At 35.7% G+C, this 22,250-nt stretch overlaps 1 protein-coding gene across 4 annotated transcripts in view; it reads left to right on the forward strand.

Moving 5' to 3' along the window:
• The window catches only part of Stxbp5l (syntaxin binding protein 5 like), a 215,683-nt gene that overhangs the window by 38,275 nt on the left and 155,158 nt on the right, over positions 1–22,250 (forward strand). For all 4 annotated transcript variants that reach the window (XM_027412712.2, XM_035444255.1, XM_027412713.2 and 1 more), the window contains exons 3-4: positions 14,817–14,898; positions 20,508–20,608. In XM_027412712.2, the coding sequence (XP_027268513.1) occupies positions 14,817–14,898; positions 20,508–20,608 (183 nt within the window). The remainder of the gene's footprint in view (positions 1–14,816; positions 14,899–20,507; positions 20,609–22,250) is intronic.

Raw genomic sequence — 22,250 nt, forward strand, 5'->3', positions numbered from 1 at the left:
TCTTCGACTTCACAGTTTCTTGGGTGAAGCTTCTAATCAAACATATTACCCAGAAGTCTGTTTAATTTTCTTACATGATTGTTCTAGGAAAAGAAAAAAGCCCAAAATAATCCCTTCAAAAAGTAGGACTGAGACATGAACAGAGACTCTCAAAAGAAGAAAAAATTGGAGCTGGGTAGAAGGCTCCATTGTTAAGAGCACTGACTGTTCTTCCAGAGGACCTGTGTTCAATTCCAAGCTCCCACATAGCAGCACCCTCAAACACACTAGCTTATGGCACCAAGGAGCAAAAGCAGAGTACAGAGTGGCTGTCTTGCAGAGCAGATATGGTGAAGGTTAGAGGCTTTTTGTTGTTGTTGTTGTTATTCCTGATTTTGAAGGAAAAGCTTTGTTAGAATAGAATAGTCTTACTGGCCTGGGTGGAGACCTAACATTCCAGTTGGGCTGGCTTAGTAAGTTTGGCTTAGGGACCACCATAGAAAAATGGATCCACCTTAGCTCTTGCTAAAGAGATAGGTGGAATAATCCGTTCTTTAATGAGCTACAGTACTTTTCCTTCCCAGAATCCCTAATTGCTAGGAATGATGGAAACTATTTGAAATATTTCTGAGACACTTTTACTTCTTTTTTAAAAATATTTGTTTGTTACTTATTTATTTGACGTGCAATGGTGTTTTGATTGAGTAAAGGTGTTAGGTCCTCTGGAACTGTAGTTATAGATAGTTGTTAGCTGCTATGTGGGTGCTTGGAATTGAACACAGGTCCTCTGGAAGAACAGTCAGTGCTCTTAACAATGGAGCCTTCTACCCAGCTCCAACTTTTTCTTCTTTTGAGAGTCTCTGTTTATGTCTCAGTCCTACTTTTTGAAGGGATTATTTTGGGCTTTTTTCTTTTTTAGTTCTTTATATATTCTGGTTATTAAACCTCTGTCAGAAGTATAGCTGGGAGTGATTCTCTCCCATTCCATGGGCTTCCTCTTTCTGGAGTTGTTTCTTTAGCTGTATGGAGCTTTTAATTTTTATGAAATCCCACCTCTCAATTGTTGGCCTTAATTCTTGGGCAAATGGAGTTCTATTGAGAAAGTAATTTCTTACCTATATCATATAGGGGATTGTGTATGTTTTCTTCTAGCAGATTCAGGCTTCATATTTAGGTCTTTGATTCATTTGGAGTTAATTTTTTTGTAAAGGTGATAGATATGGATCTAATTTCATTATTTTGCTTGTGAACATTTAGTTTTCCCAGAACCATTTGCTGAAGGTGCTTTCTTTTTTCCAGTGTATGGTATTTTAGTCAAATACTATGTGGCTAAAGTTACATGTGCTTTGATTTTGTTCTGTTGGTCTACATGTCTGTTTTTGTGCCAGTACCATATCACTGTTTTTATTTATTTGTTTGTTTTTTATCATAATGGCTCTAAAATACATCTTGAGATCTGGAATTGTAATTACTCCATCATTGTTTTTCTGTTCAGGATTGCTTTGACTATCTAGGATATTTTGTGGTTCTAAATGAGTTTTAGGATATTTTCTTCTATTTCTGTCTAGAATGAGATGAGGGTTTTGATTGGGATTGCATCAAATCTGTAAATAGCTTTTGGTAAATTGATCATTTTCACAATATTCACACACACACACACACACACACACACACACACACACACACACACACACACACACACATATGGTTTGTTTTGAAACAGGGACAGGGTTTCTCTGTATTGTTTTGGAGCCTGTCCTAGAACTCGCTCTGTAGACCAGGCTAACCTCGAACTCACAGAGATCTGCCTGCCTCTGCCATCTGAATGCTGGGATTAAAGGCATGTGCCACCAATGCCTGGTGTTTACAATATTCTAATCTATGATCATGCTATATCACTCTATTTTCTAATGCTTTTCTCTCTCTTTAGAGGTTTTAAGGTTTTCATTGTGAAGGTCCTTCACCTTGAATAGGTTTATTCCTAGATAATTTGTTTTCTTTGAGGCAATTTAAATCAGAAAGCATCCATGATCTGTTTCTCTGTATATTTGTTGTTATTGTATAGAAAAACTTTTGATTTGTGCAAGTTGATTCTGTACTGTGCCATATTGCTGAATTTGTTTACCTTCCTAGAAAATTTCTGGTAAAAATTTTAAGATATCTCATGTATAATATCAATTCATTTGCAAATGAGAGATGTTTGACCTCTTCTTTTCTCATTTCTAGCCCTTTAATTTCCTTTTCTTGTCTACTGCTCCAGCTAGTGCTTCTAACATAATATTGAAAAAGAATGGGGATATGGATATCCTTTATCTCTTTCCTGAGTTCAGTGTTGCTTTGAGTTTTTCTCTGTGTCCAACATGGATATTGGCCTTAAATTTTCTTTTAATGTTTATTTTGCTGTGAATGCATAAGGGCTTGGACTTTTCTTTGTTGGGAAGCTTTATTACTATTTCAAGCTCCTTATTTGATATGGGTTTGTTGGTTGGTGGCTTTTTGGTTTAATTTTTAATTTAAAAGAGATGTATCTATTTCTTTTAGTTTTCCCAACTTAATGGAATAAATATCCCCTTATAATAGTTTTAATTTCTTTGGTATCTGTTATAATGGTTGTCTGTTCGTTTCTGATTCTGTTTTTTTTTTTTTTTTTTTTTTTTTTTTTTTTTTTTTTTTGGTTAGTTGAGCCAAGAGTCTGTCAATCTTGTTTATCTTCTCAAAGAACCAGCTCTTAGATTAGGTGGTTGTACTGTTTTTTTTATTTATATTATTTCTTGTCATCAATTGGTTTTGAATTTGGTTTGTTCTTGTTTTCCAGACTTTTTGAATTGTGTCATTAAGCAACTTTTTGTGGCTTGGTTTCTCCATGTTCTATGACTCAAGTATATGATGTCTTTAGCAATAGGGTCTTGCCATCAAGTTCTGAAGGGGTATTCAATGACATCAACAATAACTTGTAATGCTTGTAAATCTATGAGAACCCCTTGTGTAACAAATCAAAAGAATTAACCCATTTCTATTACTTTTTTTTTTTAAAATTTGCTAGCATGTGGTTTCTGGTTGGAGTGTTGTCCATGCATTGTTGGGTAACTTCATTAAAATTCTTTTTATATGTGTATGTGTACCAGAATATATTTTCAGAAGCTATTACAGTAGCAGGTTTCCTTATGGCTTTTTTCAAGAGGCCTTTGGTGTTATCCCTCCCCATATTCCTTCCTCTATTCAATAATCTATTGGATAGAGGCCCTCACAGCCCCACCCCAATTTAACCATTCCTGTTGCATTATTCCTCTTTAACCCTTTATATCTTTCAGTTGATGAATGTAATCCGTTTATATTCAAGGTCACAACTGAGAAAAAAATCATTACTGCTGTTATTTTTTGCCAGTTTTCTTTTTGGTGTTTTGAATATTCTGTGGGTGTTTTTTCTTCCTTTTTTAATTGTTAATTGAGATTTTGTGGTCTATTGCTCTGATAAGGTTTGATTCTTTTCTCTCCTGTGGATTTCTTCTAGTGACTTATATATTTTCAAGATAGTAGTTATAGTTTGCTTTTGGACGTGGAACTTCCTGAGCTGTATTTTATAATGGTCTAGTGGTGATGACCTTCTTGAGTTTTTGTTTTTTTGAAAGGTCTTTATTTCTCCTTTGTTTCTGAAAAGCTTTGCAATGTCTTGCTTAAAAGTTGTTTTCTTCCAGAAGTTAGAATTCTGTCTTCTCTTGGCTTGTAAATTGTTGTTCAGAAACATTTTACTTTAGTGGTTGTATTCTTAAATGTGACTAGATATTTTATTCTTATAGGTTTTAGAATTTTCTTTGTCTTAAACCTTAAAATATCATTGTGTGCTTGTGTATGTATGTACGAATGTCTGTGGAAGTCAATTGATGTCAGCTGTCTTTCTTCATTGATCTGCACTTTATTTATTGAGACATGGTCTCTTGCTGAACCTGGAGCTCACCATTTCCAGCTAGTCTAGCTAGCCAGCTGGCTCTGGAGATGCTTTGACTGTGCCGCCTCCGTGCTGGGATTACAAGTAGCCACAATGCCTTGCCTGTTTTTTCCATAGGCTTGGGGGAGCTAGATGCTTATGCCAAAAGTGATTTCCACTGGGTTATCTCCCCAGTTCAAACTTAAACTTTTGATAGTTTAACTTGAATATACTCTGGTGATCATCTTTTCAGGTTATATTTACTTAGAGTCCAAAAGGTATACTGTATCCTGATAGCCGTCTCCCAAGATTAGAAATATTCACCTATTTTTTAATAGATGAGTTAGTTAATTTTTCATGCTGCTGTAGTAAAATATCTGAGAAAAATGATTTAAGGAAGGGAGGATCTATTTTGGTTCACAGTTTGAGTTCATTATAAAGAGCAGAAGTCACTGCTGTAGAAATGTAAGTCAGCCGGTCACGTGGCATCTGCTATCAGAAAGTAGAACAATGAGTCCTGATATTCCACTTGCTTTCTGCTTCTTATTTACTTCAAGACCCTAGTGCATGGGACACATTCATCGTGGGTTTTCCCTCCTCAGTTAAACTTTTCTGGGAACACCCTGTTAGCCTCTCTTAGAAGTGTATTTCCATGGTGATTCTAATCCAGCAAAGATAATATTGAAGACTAGCTATCAAAATGGGTTTTTTATGCCCTCCCCCTTCATGTACTTCCAAAATTCAAAAGTATGTTTGATGTCTCAAAAAATTTCAAAGGCTGTCTTCATTCTTTTTTCATTATATTTTTCCTTTTTATTGTCTTGGTACTTTCAAGAGACTTGTCTTCAGATTTGAATATTCTTTATTATGCTTAATATGTTCTATTATTGGGACTTTTACCTGTATTTTAAACATTGACTTATTGAGTTCTTCATTTCTGAAATATCTAATTTTTATTTTCAAAATCTTTATTTTTGCTGCATTTCTCCCTCATGTCACAGATTGTTTACCTGGTTTGTTGAATCATCTATATCTTTGCTCTCTTCAATTTAACTCATTTTCTTTAGAGTCATTCTTTTAAATCCTTCCTTGGATATTGTACCCTTTTCTTTTACTTTGAAGTGTAAAGTATTAATTGTTTCTTTGAAGTTGTCATGTTAACTTTTTTTCTTTTTTGGTAACTTTACATTGAGGTTTATGCATTAGGTGGATCAGTGGTCTTTGCTATTTTTATAAGATGACTTTTTTTAGTTTTAAGATTATAATTTAAGTACAACATTTTTCCCCTTTCCTCCCTCCAAACCCTCCCATATTCCCCTTTCCAGTCTCCAAATTCATGGCCTTTATTTTTTGAACTAATTGTTATTACTTGCATATATATATATATGCAAGTATATATATATATATATATATATATATATATATATATATATATATATATATTCCTAAATATAACCTGTTTAAACCATGTAGTTCTACCCATATTATGTTTTTAGGGCTGACTGTTCGGCACTGGACAACCAATTGGTATGTTCTTCTTTGGTGGAGGACCACCTCTTCCCCTGTCAGCTTTATTCGGTTGTCTGTAGTAATTCATGTAGGATTGAGCCTTTGTGGGCTTTTCTCTGATCAGTTTGACATGTTCTTTGGTGTCATCCTTATCATCATATTTAGGCAGCCATGTTGGTGAGCCTTTATGGGTATTGCTTCTGACATTACTAGGACAAACAATCTCACAGTAAAGTCACTGATCCTCTTCTTCAGTATTCCCTGAACCTTAGATTTGGGAGTGTTTTTTAATGTGTAACCATTGAGACTAGGCTCTAGAACTTTTCATTTTGGAGACCTCTGGAGTGCCTTGTCCATGATTTGAGTGGCAATAGTGGAACACAGGAACTCCCTGCTGTATCATTCCTGAGGTCACTATTCTTTCTACATTTTGGAGTTTCTTGTTTATATAATGACCTCTAGAATTTTTCATTTTATTTTTTTTTAATTTTTCATTTTTAATTTTTCATTTAAAAATTTCAATTTCAATTTAAATTAAATTTCATTTAATTTTCATTAAAAGGAATGGAGATCTCCTATGGAATGCCTCACCCTCCCTGGGGAGCAGAAAGGGTTTGGAATAGGTAGGGTGTTAGTAGGGTGGCAGGGGGTGGCAGAGGAGGAGGGGAGGCAGAAGGAACTGGGATTGACATGTAAAATAATATTGTTTCTAATTTAAATAAAAAATGGAAAGAAAAAAGGAATGGAACAACTGTGTTTTTGCAGGACTGAAAGATTATAGCCCGACATTTTGTATTTATTATTTGTATTAGTTGTATTTTTGCTCCCATTCAATTTAAAATATTTTTAAAATTCTAATTAATTTATTTTCTTAATCTCTGGGCTATTTGTATTATTTAGCCTTCAAGTATCATGTATTTTTCCAGTAACCTTTATAGTAAGGGTCCTAATTTAATTATGTTAGGGTAAGATATTATACTTTGTTTAATCTGAATTCTTTCAATTAATTGAAACTTTTCTTCTTTACAGAACTGTATATTGTCATATCGATAAGTGTTAAATGTGTTTGCAGTTGCTGAGTAGATTGTTCTATAAATGTCAGTTAGGTCAAACTGATTTATGGTGTTGTTCAAATCTGTATTTGTACTGATCTTCTATCTGTTTTCTCATTATTAAGATAGTGGCATTACAATCTCCCATTACAACTGTAGGTTGATCTATTTATGTTTATAGTTCCACCAGTTTTTGTTTTACCCATTTTCAGCTCTGTCATTGTATATATAAACATTTAGTGGTAAATCTTCTTGACAAATTAAAAAAATTTCATATTTGTAAATGACTTTATGACCCTAGTCATATTCTTTGATCTGAAATCTAGTTTACCTGATGAACACAGTCTCTTAAACTCTCTTTTGGTTAGTCTTAGTATAATATATCTTTAAGAATATATAGTCTGATTTTTAACTTACTATATTTTAAAATTTGTTTTCGTAGGGAGCATAAAATTTGTGTTTCTTGTATAGTTTGACAATCTCTGCTTTTGAAAAATAAAAATATGTTTTATAATGTGAAAAACAGTAGACTCCATTTTAATGATTATTATTCTTTTAAGATTTATCACTTCTGCTATATAACATATTTAGTTAGTTTTTACTTCAGATTAATTTACTGTTTTATTCTTTGTTTTATGTGTGTAGATGTTTTTCTGGCCTGTATGTCTGTGTACCATGTACATGTTTGGTGCCCAGGGAGGCCAGAAGATCATTTTGTATCCCTGGAACTGGTATTACAGATGATTGTGAGCCACCATGTTGATGCTAGGAATTGTACCCAGGTCCTCTGGAAGAATAGCCAGTTCTCTTATCTGCTATGCCATCTCTCCAGTTCCTAATCTTTTATTTCATTTTTGAAGCTTATCATATAGTAAATTCACCTTTTAAATTTTGATATAATTTTATGGAGTATCTTAGAGTTTTATTGTTGTGAATAGATGCCATGACTATAGCAACTCTTATAAAGGAAAAACATTTAATTGGGGCTGGCTTATAGGTTCAGGGAATTAGTCCATTATTGTCTGGCAGGAAGCATGGTAGCATGCAGGCAGACATGGCTCTGGAGACATAGCTGAGAGTTCTACAACTGAATTTGTAGGCAACAGGAAAAGAGAGTGGCAGTGGGCCTAAATTGAGCTTCTGAAACCTCAAAAGTTCACCCCCTATGACACATTTTCTTCAACAAGGCCACACCTCTTCCAATCAGGCCACACCTTCAATAATACCACTCCCTATGAGTCTATGAGGGGCATTTTAATCCAAACACCACATTCCTGGCCCCCTTAGGCTTGTAGCTGTATTATATGTAAAATGCATTTAGTCCCCATAGTCTTTAACAGTCTCAACCCTGTTTAAAAGTCCAAAGTCTCTTTAGAGACTAATGGCAATCTCTTGACTGTAACCCCTGTAGAATCAAAATCAAAAGGCTGATCACATACTTCAAATATACAATGGCATAGAATATACATTATCATTCCAAAATGGAACAAAGGGAACATAGCAAGGAAATACTCAACGAAAACCAGCTGAACAAACTCCAAACTCTTTGTTTCCATGTATGTTGTTAAAATACTCCAGATTTCCAACTCCTTTCAGCTTTGTTGACTGCAACACCCTTCTCTCTCATGGGCTGGTTCTATTCCCTATTAGCAGCTTTCTTTGGCAGATATCTCACAGGCCTGGTATCTCCAACCTCTTGGGGTCTCCAAGGCAATCAAGGCTTCACCTTCATAACTTTGCACAATAACCTCTCTAGGTCTCCATGCAGAGACACCCCTGACATATGCCTGGCCTCAATGGCGTTCCTTAGTCACAGAGGAGATTCTATAACCCCTTTTTGGTACTCTGGATTCTAAATCCAGAACCACATGGCCAAGTTCTGCTGCTTGCTGGGGCTGGAACATGTCCCCCTCATTCAAATACATTTTTTTTTAAAACCAGAATTCTGTTTCCTTCACCACCTAAGCTTGGCTGTCCTGAATCTTGATCTGTAAAACAGGCTGGCTTTGAATTCAGAGATCTTTCTGCCTTTGCCTCTAGGGTGCTGGGATAAAAGGCATGTACTACCATGACTGGCTCTAAACTTTTCTTTAATTCCTTTCACAAGTAGGAAGCTAAGCTAGGTAGGATCTTGTCCTGAGGTTACTGCTCCTTTTATTCCATTTAATATTGGGCTTTCTTTAATCTGTTTATCTCCTTGAACACAGGAATTGGCTCCATTCCACTTCCTTTGCTCCTTAAACTGAACATTTTGTATTTTTCCTTACTGGAATCACTTCTTTTTTTTTTATAGATCTGCATAGGAGTGAATACTAATAACCATATGACCACAGGGTGGTTTGAATGAAAATGGTTGCAAAAGACTCAGGAAGTGTCATTATTAGAGGTGTGGTCTGGTTGGAGGAGGTGTGGCCTTATCAATAGGATCAATATTAGGCTATTTTGAGATTTCCCCTGCCAATACAATTAACCCAAATCTCTTCAATTTAGCCTCAGGCAGATTATTCAGACAAGGGCAAAAAGAATCCATATTCTTAGCCAAAATATCACAAGAATGGTCTCTAGGCCGCATACAAATATTATTCTCCTTTAAAAACCTCTTGAACCAGGCTCTCAGAGTTTACATCACCCTCAGCACCACTATCTTCCATGCTCCTAATGTGAACTATTAATCCCCACTTAAAGCATTCTACTGCTTTTCAAATCCAAATTCCCAAAGTCCATATTCCTCCAAACAAAAGCATGGTCAGACTTATCACAGCTATACCCTGTTACCAACCACTAGTTAGGGTTTTATTGCTGTGAATGAATAGATGTGTTTACCTCAGCAACTCTGATAAAGAAAACATTTAATTGGGGCTGGCTTACAGTGTAGAAGTTTAGTCCATTATTGCCATGGTAAGAAGCATGGCCACATACAGGCAGACATGATGCTGGAGAAGTAGTTGAGAGTTCTATATCTGGATTGGCAGGTAGTAGGAAGGGAGAGTGACACTGGGCCTGACTTGATCTTCTGAAACTTCAAAGTTTGCCCCCTACGACACACTTCCTCCAATTTGGCCACACCTCCTCCAACCAGGTCACACATCTAATAATGCCACTCCCTATGAGTCCATGGATACCATTTTCATTTAGACCACCTCATGGAGTTAAGTGAAAGTTTGATTCATATAGCTATTAATAAATTATTAGGATAAAGGAGTTTTATTATTAGATAAAAATCATGTGATCACATATTCAAGCCTTTTTCCTACCAGTAACTATAGCATTCATGTTTTCTTTACCCCATTAAAATAGCTTTTTCTATTAGGAAAATATTTTCTAAAACATTAGAAGATGACATTAAGAATATTGGTCTGTAGTTGTCTCTTCAAGCAAGACTTTTGACTGGTACAGTTATTAGAGCAATGGTATCTGATAAATTTAGTAAGAAATTATTTGTTCTTTTTATGTAAGTTGTAAAATTGGTCTGGTCTTTTGAATTTTTTAAACTTTTGATAAAATTCATCTGTGAAATATTTTAGACTTGGAATTTTAAGTCTCAGAAAGTTTTAAGTATCAAATTTAATCTGCTCTGGTGGGGCCAATCTATAATCTAAGCTAGTCAGAAGTTCCAGACAGGAGGTTCACAAGTTTAAATGTAGCCTGGGCAATCTAGTGACACCCTATCTCAAAATAAAAATAAATACATTCACACACACACACACACACACACACACACACACACACACACACACACACTTTTTTTGACATAGGGTTTCTCTGTGTAACAACCCTGGCTGTCCTGGAACTCACTCACTCTGTAGACCAAGCTGGCCTCAAACTCACAGAGATCTTGCCTCTGCTGAGTGCTGGAATTAAAGGCATGAGCCACTACTGCCTGGCTACATGTATATTTTTAAAGGCTGTAGCTGTAACTCAGTCATAGAGCACTTTCCTGGCATGTTCAAAGCCTTGGAATCAATGCCAAGTATCACCAAAAATTAGAATATTTTAGTACATTTAACATCATTATCCTCCTGAAGAGTCAAATAGTCAGTTCTTGTCATTTATTACTTGAGGATGGCAAGAGATAATAGAAAGGATGTGTATAGTTCTTTAAAGTTTCTGAGCTGTTATTCACATAGGTAGACTAAATGCCATTGTCAAGAAAAAGCCTTAGGTGTTGGCAGCTAAAGATCGGCTGTATGTGTCACAACTGTAATGGCCAAAGGGATTTATCAGGACACTGACAGTATCTGTTGCAAATTAGAACATTTTGCCCTCATTTATTCTTATACCTCATTCTATTTCCTCTGTTCTGTCACTGATTCCAATAAGCTTTGCTTAGTTATAATATGTTAAAAGCTCTTACAGTAAGAGGGTTAGCATAACAAACTATAATTCTCTTCTGCCACAGTCACTTCAACATTATAACTGATATTTATTAGCTCATTCTTCTAGAATTTTTAAAATTTAGTTCTTTGCCATTTTCATACATATATACAGTACATTTGGGATTCAACAATCTCCTGTAATATTATTCACTAGATTTTCCTACTGTCAGCTAACACTTCTGCTATTCTAAGTTGCTTTCCTAGTAGGTCTACCTAGATCATCTTTTCAAGGTTAATGAACACTTGTCAAGCTATAACTACTACTGGGCATGGAAGAATTAGGGAACTTATTATGGCACAATTTTTATAGTAGTAACTATTGCTTCTCATAAAAATCAGAGTCCACATCAATTTTGGTCATTTGGCATGAGGGATACAAAGTATCTAAGTGGTAGTTATAGCTTTATGTTTTCTGAAATTCTTTTATCTCTTTAAAAGCATCGCCTCTTCCTAGAATTAGTATTTCTAGTTCAAAAGAGATTAAATTTGTATGGATGTGTTTATTTTAAAAGCACACTAAATAATTTACTGGGAAGGCTGAAAAAATAGTCCAGGCAAGCTTCCAGGACCAACACTATATTCTGCATAAAAATTTCCTGAGTTTGATTGTATTTGATGCTCTTAAAAAAAAAAAAAACTAGCATCTCTAACTACATGTCAAAAGATCTTAGGGACCTCAAAGGCTAAATGATAGGAGCAATCATTTCATAAAAGGCCCTACAGGGCATGTAATCAAAACTGCATAAGAAATTTGTATATGTTTCTCATAACAGTGAATTTAAAAAACAGATGTAACATTATACATTTTGTACCATAGAAAGATGACTCAGGATGAATGGTAGAGGATAAATTTGAAATAAGGTATATTAATATGGGTTCTCTAGAGGAAATGGCCACTAGCATGTCTGTATATATGTGTCTCTTTAACAATTAATCATCAGTCACTTAAAAATATTGGCTCATACATTTATGAGAGTCTCAAATCAAAAATCTAGAGTCCATTGGTTGGCTGGATATCCAGGAAAGACTTGATGTTGTAGTGTCTAAAGGCAGTCTGGAAGCAGACTTCCTTCCTAGGGTCTCTTAGTCTTTTTTATTAAGAATGTCAAGGATTTAGAGGAGGCACATTCCTATAATTGAGGGCAATTTACTGTACTCAAGACTTTTTTGATTTAGATATAAGGCACATCTAAAAAATGCTTTCCTAGCAAGATATATACTGGCATTTGACCAAAAATTGGGGTATCATGGCCTACTTAAGTTGATGTATTAAAGTCAACAATTGCACAGGGAGATCAGTTAAGATGGAATGTAAGATGATCTGTGGTTATGAATTTCTAAAGAATATTTCCTCAATCTTAAACATTACCAGATTCTCTGTAACTACCATGCTACTTTCACCATCAACTGTTATGCTTTCATGTAACTAAGGATTTAATATTTGAAAAGTAAATTATAGTCTTTTATTTTTGTAACATTTTATACATTTGTTAAAGTTAGGTAAACTGAAATGTCATCACCGAGAAGTATAAAGCAGATGGTGAAAGCATGAATTAAACTGGGTAATAAATTACTGCTTTAAGATCTTGAGATAATTTTATCTTATTTAAATCACCATATTTTCATGGCATTTTTGTCTTTGTGTTTTTAAAATTGATTTATATGAATCCTTTACTAACTGCAAAATAGCAGCAGGAAACTAAGTTTTAGATATTATTTTAAATGGATATCTGCAAAGTAAATTTTAGAATCGATATCTATTAAATAACACCGTCTGTCAAGATAGAAAATGGAGGATAGAAATGTGGACAAAGAAAAAAAGTATTGTTTGCTCTTAAATTTTACAAGGTAGCATTGCCGTAAAGCACACCTCTTACGTTTATCCACTCGTTGATTTCCTCATCAAAATGATATGACTACACTTTTTACTTTGATCCTCGAGTAGCTATATTCTCCCTTGTAGCTGACCATGTACCAAGCAGAGAGACTAAGTTCTGTAACCCTCAACATCCCAAAAGCAATTTGTGACACTATTTGGTGATGACTGAGTTCAAGATTCCATAGTTTGTGCACAGCACATCATTTTATTTAAGTAGAGAAATTCCACTGTTATTCAGAAGTGGAGAAGATTTAGTTAATGCAGGGTGAAGACATTTGCTAGTTACATGGTCACATATAGTCATATGGACCCTCATTCAAAGTTGATTCTGATATTGAAACTGATCATATCTCACTTATTTTAACAGGATATGAAAATAATTGAAATTGAAAATATATGAAAATGTATTTTTATATAGTTGAGAGAATTGGGTAGATTGCTCAAGCACATCCAAAATAAGAAAAAGAAAAAAATTGCCTGAATTTTTTTTTTTCGAGACAGGGTTTCTCTGTGTAGCTTTGGAGCCTATCCTGGAACTCTCTCTGGAGACCAGGCTGGCCTCGAACTCACAGAGATCCACCTGCCTCTGCCTCCCGTGTGCTGGGATTAAAGGTGTGTGCCACCAATACCCGGCAAAAAATTGCCTGAATTTTTATTGCAGTTATTATTAGTATTCAGGCATCTGGACAGGCCTGTCCTTGGGGTTCTGACAGGATATATCCTTGGCTCAGCCACTAAGAGCACCACCTGTGCACATTCACTACGTTCTCTTTTAAAAGGATCCTGGCCACCTCCCATTTTTCTCTTTCTCTCTGTCTCTGTCTCACTCTCTCTGCTTCTCTGCCTGTTTTTCTGTCTCTCCTCTTTCTCCCTGTCTCTCTCCCTGCTTCCTGCCTCTCTTTCCTTTTCTGCTGCTCCTATCTTCAGAGGCTGCCCCCCACTCTCCCCTTTTCCCACTCCTTTAATAAAAAGCCCCACGACCCAAGCTCTGTTGCATGACTTTTTTCTCTCATGTGTCGCTTTTTAAAATTTCAACAGTGTGGGATTAGGATTAGAGTTGTAGTATTAGGGTAAGAGTTTTCGTGGTTCAAATCTCCTGCTGGTGTCAAAGGAGAAAAAAAGCCTAACTTCCTTATGAGTCTGTTAGATGTGTTCACAAGGTCAAGAGGATAAAGCATAGCTTAAAAATCTGTCAGCATCATGCATCAAAAAGTTGAAGTCAACATCTTCTTTATATTGGTTTATTTATACCTACAAAAAGGCATAAGTCTGTGGAGTTGAAGGCAATTATTTAGTCTACAAATACTTTAAGGAAAGCTAGCTCTCTGTACTATATTATGATTTTTGGAAAACTTTCAGCTGCTAGTTTTGTCAGAAGGATGGCTGCCCTGGTTAGCTTTAATCGTCAACACAGCCACACTAGAGGGCTATGAAATCTAGCAGACCCCCTTTGCTAAAGTCATAATGAAGTGAGGGAGGCTAAGGAGAATTCACAAGGCCCAAAAGCACAGTAAAAAGGATGGACACATGCTGAAGTATTCCAGAGTTCTGTAGGAAAGTACTGTGGAGTGGAATGAAGTGTGAAACGGGGAATAGAACTGTGTAAACTATTTGAAACTGGCTGTTCTAGAACTCACTATGTAGATCAGGCTGTGTGGAACTCAGAGATCCTCCTATCTCTGCCTCCTAAGTGCTGAGATTAAAGGCATGTGCCATCATGCCCAGCTAACATATTAAGCATTTTGTTATTTCATTTATTGCATCGAAATCTTTCAGTTATTTGAATGTACTCTGGGAAAATGTTTAATCAGATAAATATTAAAAGAAATGACATGTGTCTGGATTCTCAACTCTTGTTTAACTTTAACGGGAAGGTAACTTCTTCCTTCTAATGTTTTCCTATAATTCTTCTAATTGTTAGAGTATTACTGTTATACCATATAATTAAATTTGTGTAAAGTAAAATATTTCAATTCTTTTTAAAAATAAGAACAATGAAGAATTAAAAGTTAGTTGCTAAAAAAATCAGATTCTCCCTTACTTTTTAATATTTGTGCTAATTCAAATGTTAGAATCCTTGACTTCTGTTGTGTTAGACTTGGGAGGCCTGGTGTTGACTGTTACTGCCAACATGAAAGTGGTGCAGCTGTCTTGCAGCTCCAATTCCTGATCAATGAGGTAAGATTTTTTTTTTTTTACTATTTCAAACATGTATGCACAGAGTATTTTTAATTATTTAAAACATAAATATGCCCACACTTGCACTCACAGAGTATTACAGGTTGAGTATTTCTTATCCAATGCAGTTGGGTCTAGAAAGTCTATGGATCCTGGATTTTAAATGTGGGAATATTTGTGTATATATTGGGACACTTTGGAGAAGGGACCCACCTCTAAGTATTAAATTCATTTATATAGTGTGTATACTTTATACACATAGTTTGGTGGTAATTTTGTATATTTTTTCAATGGTCATATATTTTTAATTTAACCACAGTAGATCAGGTATAGAATTTTCCCTTTGTGGAAAAGTTAAACTTTTGGAGCATCTAGGCTTTATATATTTGCATTGTGGGTATTCAACTTGTAGTTGATATAGTTCTTTTTGATATTATGATTTTAGATCTTTAAAATAGATTGTATACATTATTACTAAAATTCATGTTTTTCATATTCCTATATTAAATTTAGATTTTAAATTTTAAGAAACATTAAACTAAAAATCTAAATTTAATACTAAATAAGAGAAAAATATTTTGTCTATCAGAAGATTCTTTTATTGTGACTTTGTATCATAATTTTAAAAATTATTTAATATTTTGCTAAACCATTGAGATTTCTATCTACTCACTCTCTTCCCCTAATTTAAATATTTTACTTGTATCTTCATTGAAAGTATATGCTTCTTTACCAGTAGGCTTTTATATGTATAATCCATGCATCTTTTATCTGTATGTATGCATTTATCTTTTATTTTCATACACACTTGTTGGTTTATGTATGCATTTTATTTGTGTCTGTAGGTATTATAGAGATTAGCTTTTTAAATTTTTAGAAACAGAATATGTAATTTCAAGGCTAAGAAGGTTGTTTCTCTGTAGTTTGCTCTTAGTTTCTCAGAATTGTCTTTGAGGCCCTAAGTTTGCTCTTGTTCTACTGGGGTTATGTAACTAAATAAATAAAGACAAGCTTCAATCTCCTTGTATTGTTTTCATTGTTTATCATCAACTACCTGCCCTGATGTACCCCATAATAATTTCTGGACTTTTCTCCATATCTTCCAGTTCCTGACTCCATTGTTAGAGCTCCTTATTTACAGATTTACATTTTTTGCAGTTTATCAGAAGTATTACTGGTGGAAGTTCATTTTGCTTCTGTAAATGAACTATAGGCATTCTGCTAATGAACTTGGTCCATTGATGTTGTTACATCCTAATCTTATCACAGACCTAATAATACTGATTTTCTTTATAGCTTAATCAGATGTCACACAGAAATGTTATGCAGTTTATGCTGTTATATTTTAATTCTGTTTTCTTTGGTATATTGTTTTGTGTTTTGGAAAATTATCTATTATAAATCATGGTTTAACAATTTCATAATAATAATTTCATCTTTCTATTGTTACCTTTTCCCAAGTGAATGTCTCCCTCTCTCAGAAATGAGATCATTATTCTGTACTGAGCTAAAAAGTTGTAGTTCATTAAAATCTTTCAAGAAATATTAATAATTTTAGTTTATATATTGAAATAATTTATGCATTTATAAACAACTCATCCACACAAATATATAAATCTTCAAAGCATAATAAGGTAAATGTTATTGCATGGTATAAAATAGTTTGAGTTCATGCTAAAGTATATATTATATATTATATATATTGGACATGTGTATTTACATATATATGAAAATTACATAAACATTAATGAAAATATTCTGATTATAATTTGTTATAAAGATATTCTTCTGTGAGACCCAAATCCCAGATATATGATATAATGAGAAATATCGTGGAATACCATACTAGCTAGACTTATATTAACTTGACACAAGCTAGAGTTACCTGAAAGGAGAGAATCTCAAATGAAAAATTCCTCCCCAAGATTCAGCTGTAAGGTATTTTCTTAATTAGTGATTGATAGAGGAGGGCCCAGCCCATTGTGGGTGGGATCATCCCTGAGCTGGTGGCCCTAGGTTTTATAAGAAAGCAGGTTGTGCAAACCATGGGAAGCAAGACCATAACTAGCGTCCTTCCATGGCCTCTGCATCAGCTCTTGTCTCCAGGATCCTGTCCTGACTTCCTTCAATGATGAGCAGAGCTCTGGGAGTGTAAGCCAAATAAAACCTTTTCTCTCCAGGTTTCTTTGGTCATGATGTTTCATCACACCAATTGTAACCCTAACTAAGACAAGTTGGTATCAGAATAGTGGGGCATTGATGTGACACACCTGATCAAGTTTTTGGGAGGACTGTGGAAGAACTTTGGAACTTTGATCTAGAAAATCTGTTGAGTGTTTAGAACTCAGTGGGATGTTTTGTAGGATCTTGAGAGCAGGCCTGACCTGTGAAGTTTTCAAGGGAAGTTAAAAGACTCTATCAGGGCTGTTTGCTCTTTTGAATTTAGAGTCTGTCATTCTGGTCAGCTGGGGCTGAAGAGTTGGTCATGATTAACAAGAGACCAGCACCACTGAATCGAAAACTGGGACAGTTGATGCTGGTTAGCTGGAGCTGAGAAAGAGCTGATTAAGAAGAGACCAGCATGACTGAGGTGAAGTCTTCCAGGAAGTGTTTCCTTAGAGTTAGTACACAGAAGCTGTATTCCTGAGGTGGCCAAGGTTGTGCCTATCTCTGGCAGCTGAACTTGGTAGTGTAAGAATCACCCAGGTGGTACGGGTTTTGAAGGCATGAAAGGGTCATGGAGAGCAGCCGTCATACTTCAAGAGACCAGACGAGGACATTGGTGAAGGTGCAGTCTCAGTGCCAATTGAAGGCCCATGACTGAAGGGTCGGGCCGAAAAGTTGAGGCTTGGCACCATAAAACAAACCTATGAGAGGCTATTGGTGATAGTGCAGCTCAGTTGCAGCAGAAGACTCCAGCAGTTTTTGAGATATCAGTATCATGGGATGACCACCACCACCAGTAGCAGCAGCAGGGGAGCAGGGAGCCAGCCAAAGTTCAGAAGACAAGCTGTGTGTGCTGCAGAGGGTGCAGCTGGAGAAGTAACTGAAACCCTTTAGAGGAGTTGAGAAGATTGTGAATGCATCTCAGACACTGGACAGTTGGAGTTTGGTTTTGCTTTGATTTGGTTGTTCCCTGTTGAAATAAGAAAGTATTTAACTTGTTTTTTATTTTTTTCTGGAGCCCAATTGAGAGACTTTGAATTTTAAAAGACTTTGGATTTTAAAAGAGATTGGCTACTTTAAAGGGACTGATTTTAATGTGTTTGAACTTGTTAAAAACTGTGGGACTTTTAAAGTTATTTATGTTTTTTAATCTGAGATCTTGGGGACAATTAAGAAAGGAAGGGTTGTGGCTTAAAAGTGATGTTTGTGCTAAGTTGACAAAGGTCAGTTGTGCTGGCTAGTTTTATGTCAGCTTGGCACAATCTAGAGCTAACTAAAAGGAAGGAAACTCAATTGAAAAAAATACCTCCCTAAGATCCAGCTGTAAGGAATTTTCTTAATTAGTTATTGATGGGGGAGAGCCCAGCCCATTGTGGGTGGGATCATCCCTGGGCTGGTGGTCCTTGGCTCTATAAGAAGGCAGACTGAGCAAGTCACAGGAAGCAAGCTAGTAAGCAACACTCCTCCATGGCCTCTGCATTAGCTTTTGCCTCCAGGATCCTGCCCTGTTTGAGTTCCTGCTTTGACTTTCTTCAGTGATGAGCAGTGCGGTGGAAGTGTAAGCCAAATAAACTCTTTTCTACCCAGGTTTCTTTGGCTATGGTGTTTCATTTCAGCAATAGTAACCCTGGCTAAGACTGTGTAGACACAGTTTCTGTTCTGCCTGGTCCCGCTGCCCTTCAGATCCAAATAAATACACAGTCTTATAATAATTTATAAACTGTTTGGTGATGAGTAGGGCTTCTTACTGGCTAGCTCTCTCTTAATTATTAATCTATTTCTAATTATCTATTGTCACAAGGCTGTGGCTTACTCTAATCCAGCATGTTACTCCTTCGGCAGCATGGTGTCTCTTGATTGCCTCTCTCTGTCCTTCTCTCCCAAGCCTTCTCCTGGTCTGGTGGCCCCAACTATACTTCCTGCCTAGCTACTGGTCAAATAGTGTTTTATTCAGAAGAATAAAACAATAAAAAAACATATACACAGAAGGACATCCCCCATCAGTACAGAGTAGTTTGGGTTTAGGAACTGTTTCAGAAAGACATTTAGAATCTTTCTTTTAATTTCTGGACGAGAAATAAAGTTGGCAATTTAAAAATAGGTTTTCACATGGGATATAAATGAGAATGTGTATGTGACCAAGGTTGTAAACTATGAAAGATTACTTGTAATAAAGTTGTTTGGGAAATATATAAAGCATTTTAGGTATCTCGAGATCACCATGTGTCTGCCAGATAGTTATTAGAGAACACTTAGTACTCTAGGGTAGCTTTAGGTGTCATTTCAGTGAGAAAGATATTAGTATAGTAAAAGTTATGACCTTTAGTATAGTAAAAGATGACCTTTAAATGTCTGTCTCTCTGTGTATAAAGTTGTATGTGACAGTTATCTGGATATATGCTTTCTGTTCCTTTCAATGGTAGGATATATTCTGTTGTATTTGAGGATAGGATTAATTTGTAATTGGTGGTATAAGGCAAAGAATTTTAGTATTATTTTTATAGTTATACTTAATTCCAGGTTAAGAAATATTGTTTTTTCTTGTATCACAGATAAAGCTTTTTGGACTGTAAGCAGCAGGTCAAATTACAAAATATATAATTTTAAGAAACCACACATAATTTTTAGATGGGAAAATTAGATAAACTTTTATGACCTGTATTTGATTGATAAAACTGGGCTGGGTATTGGCTTCCTTGTGAAGTTATACATTATATTTATGTGAATAGTAGAAACAAAGATTTAAAAGATTTTAAATGTTATTTTCTTAAAGGAAATAAAAGAAAAGCCCTTAAATAGTCACAATGATGTTGTCTTAGTTTGTTTTTAGCTGCTGTGATAAACACCGTGTCTAAAAGCAACTTGGAGGGGACTTGTTTGATTTCATCTAACAGGTCGCAGTTCATCATTGAACGAAGTCAGAGCAGGAACTGCAGCAGGGCAGTAACTTGAAGTAGAAACCATGGAGGAATGCTACTGATTTCTTGCTCCTTCTGGCTTGTGCTCAGCCAGGTTTCTCATAAACCTGCCTAAGGGTGGGCATTGCATAGTTTCCCAGGCCCTCTTACATCTATCAGCAATCAATAAATACACCACAGACATTCCACAGGGTGGTTCTAATGGAGGCAGTTCCTCAGCCGAGGATCCTCACTCACATGACTCTAATTTGTATCAAGTTGATAAAACCTAACCAGTGCAGGTGATATATTGATTATTCCTCTCTAGTAGGAAAAGGGTATTTCTGAACAAGTCCTCTTGACCATCCATATGTAGTAAGTTACTTGCCTCTCCAACTCAGCATTCTTAAACTTTCATTCTGTAATTTTTCTTCTTTTTTCTAGGTTGCATAAGCACATATGTATTCAGGCAATGTTAGAAAGGTAAATTTGTTGTTTCTGTTGTCCTAATAAGTAAGCCAAACACTTTGTCTTCTTTTGTCACAGGGCGCTTTGGTTAGTGCGAGTTCAGATGATACACTTCATTTGTGGAATCTGAGACAGAAAAGGCCAGCCATTCTTCATTCCCTTAAGTTTAACAGAGAACGGTAAGAACATTGGTGAATAACTGCTATGTATGACAGAACTGTTTCTCAAGAAAATTTCATGCTAGCTTGACAGACTTTTTGTTTTATAAGTCTATGCTATTGACAGATTTTTTTTGTAGAAAATGAGTAATTGGGATAGATTCAGCCATTTATAAAAATGTGAAATACCTAAACCTTTTGTTCTCTAGGCTATGGAACATCACTTCAGCAATCATGTTTTCATTTCCCTGGGCTATGGCAATGAAAACTTAGACCTAAGATTTAAAAAATCAAGTAAAGACAAATTTATTTTACATATTTTTATTATTTCTGATATCCCCAGTGTTCCAACCCTGACTTTCTTATCTAAATACTTTTTAGCAGTAATGTCAGTTCTAATTAAACAGTGAATTTTAGCATCACCAAAGATGGTACTTTGATCAAAATTCAGTTCCACTCAATTTAGAATGATCATAGCCAGGGGTTTATTTGAATGCAAACAGGAGAAGTTATTTTATTTGTAATAAATTGTATCAAATTTTAATGTTTCCAGTGTTGGATTCAATTAGACCTAGACATATGCACATCCACTTATAATCATCAGTGATCAAGTAAATACTGGATGTACCTTAACTGTGTAAAGAAGTCTATCTACTCCGAGGGAAGCAACCAAACTTTTTGTAGTAAATGGAAAAGCACACCACAGGAAAATTTGATGTTAATGGTAAAAAGAAAATCCTTTGAGAAGCAAATATATACAGACTGACACCATTCAAACCAACGTAAACACTGGAGGGATAACAGTGTTGACTTAGAGCCCAACACAGTGCTGATTTTATTGCATGATAATGGCTGGTAAGGAATCACTGCTATTTTGGCAGAAAATGAAATGTATATGTTTTATGAATATGAGAAAATAGAAGGATAGCTATATGGAAATTCCTCATTTTTTTTCAGTATTTTTCATCTTGTGTGCATAATATGTGAGGGTTAAATCATAAACTAAATATTCTGAATAAAATTCATGAGAATTGCATCCCATTACTTTATGTATTGGCATCTTTATATCTAGTATTTTTTACAAGGAGAAAAATTAACACTTAAGAATTTACTGTTAGAAACAGCTGACCTGAACAAGGGGGAGCTCTTGGCCCCCAGACTGATCACTGGGAAACCAGCATGGGACTGATCCAGACCCCATGAATGTGGGTGTCAGTGAGGAGGCCTTGGAAGTCTATGGGGCCTCTTGTAGTAGATCAGTACTTATCCCTAGCATAGGAATGGACTTTGGGAGCCCATCCCACATAGAGGGATACTTCCTCAGCCTAGACACATGAGGGAGGGCCTAGGCCCTATCCCAAAGGATATGACAGACCCTGAAGACCCCTATGGAAGGCCTCACCCCACCTGGGGAGCAGAAATGGTACGGGATAAGTAGGGTGTTAGTGGGGGGCAGGGGAGGAGGGGAGGGAGAGGGAACTGGGATTGACATGTAAAACAATCTTGTTTCTAATTTAATAAAAAAATGGAGAGAAAAAAATTACTGCTAGGCAGTGGTGGCACATGCCTTTAATTCCAGCACTCAGAATGCAGAGGCAGGTGGTGAGTTTGAGGCCAGCCTGGTCTATGGAGCAAGTTCCATGAGAAGCCAGGGCTACACAGA

Source organism: Cricetulus griseus, chromosome 4 (assembly GCF_003668045.3).
Source record: "Cricetulus griseus strain 17A/GY chromosome 4, alternate assembly CriGri-PICRH-1.0, whole genome shotgun sequence".
In the NCBI taxonomy this organism is placed as follows: Eukaryota; Metazoa; Chordata; class Mammalia; order Rodentia; family Cricetidae; genus Cricetulus; species Cricetulus griseus.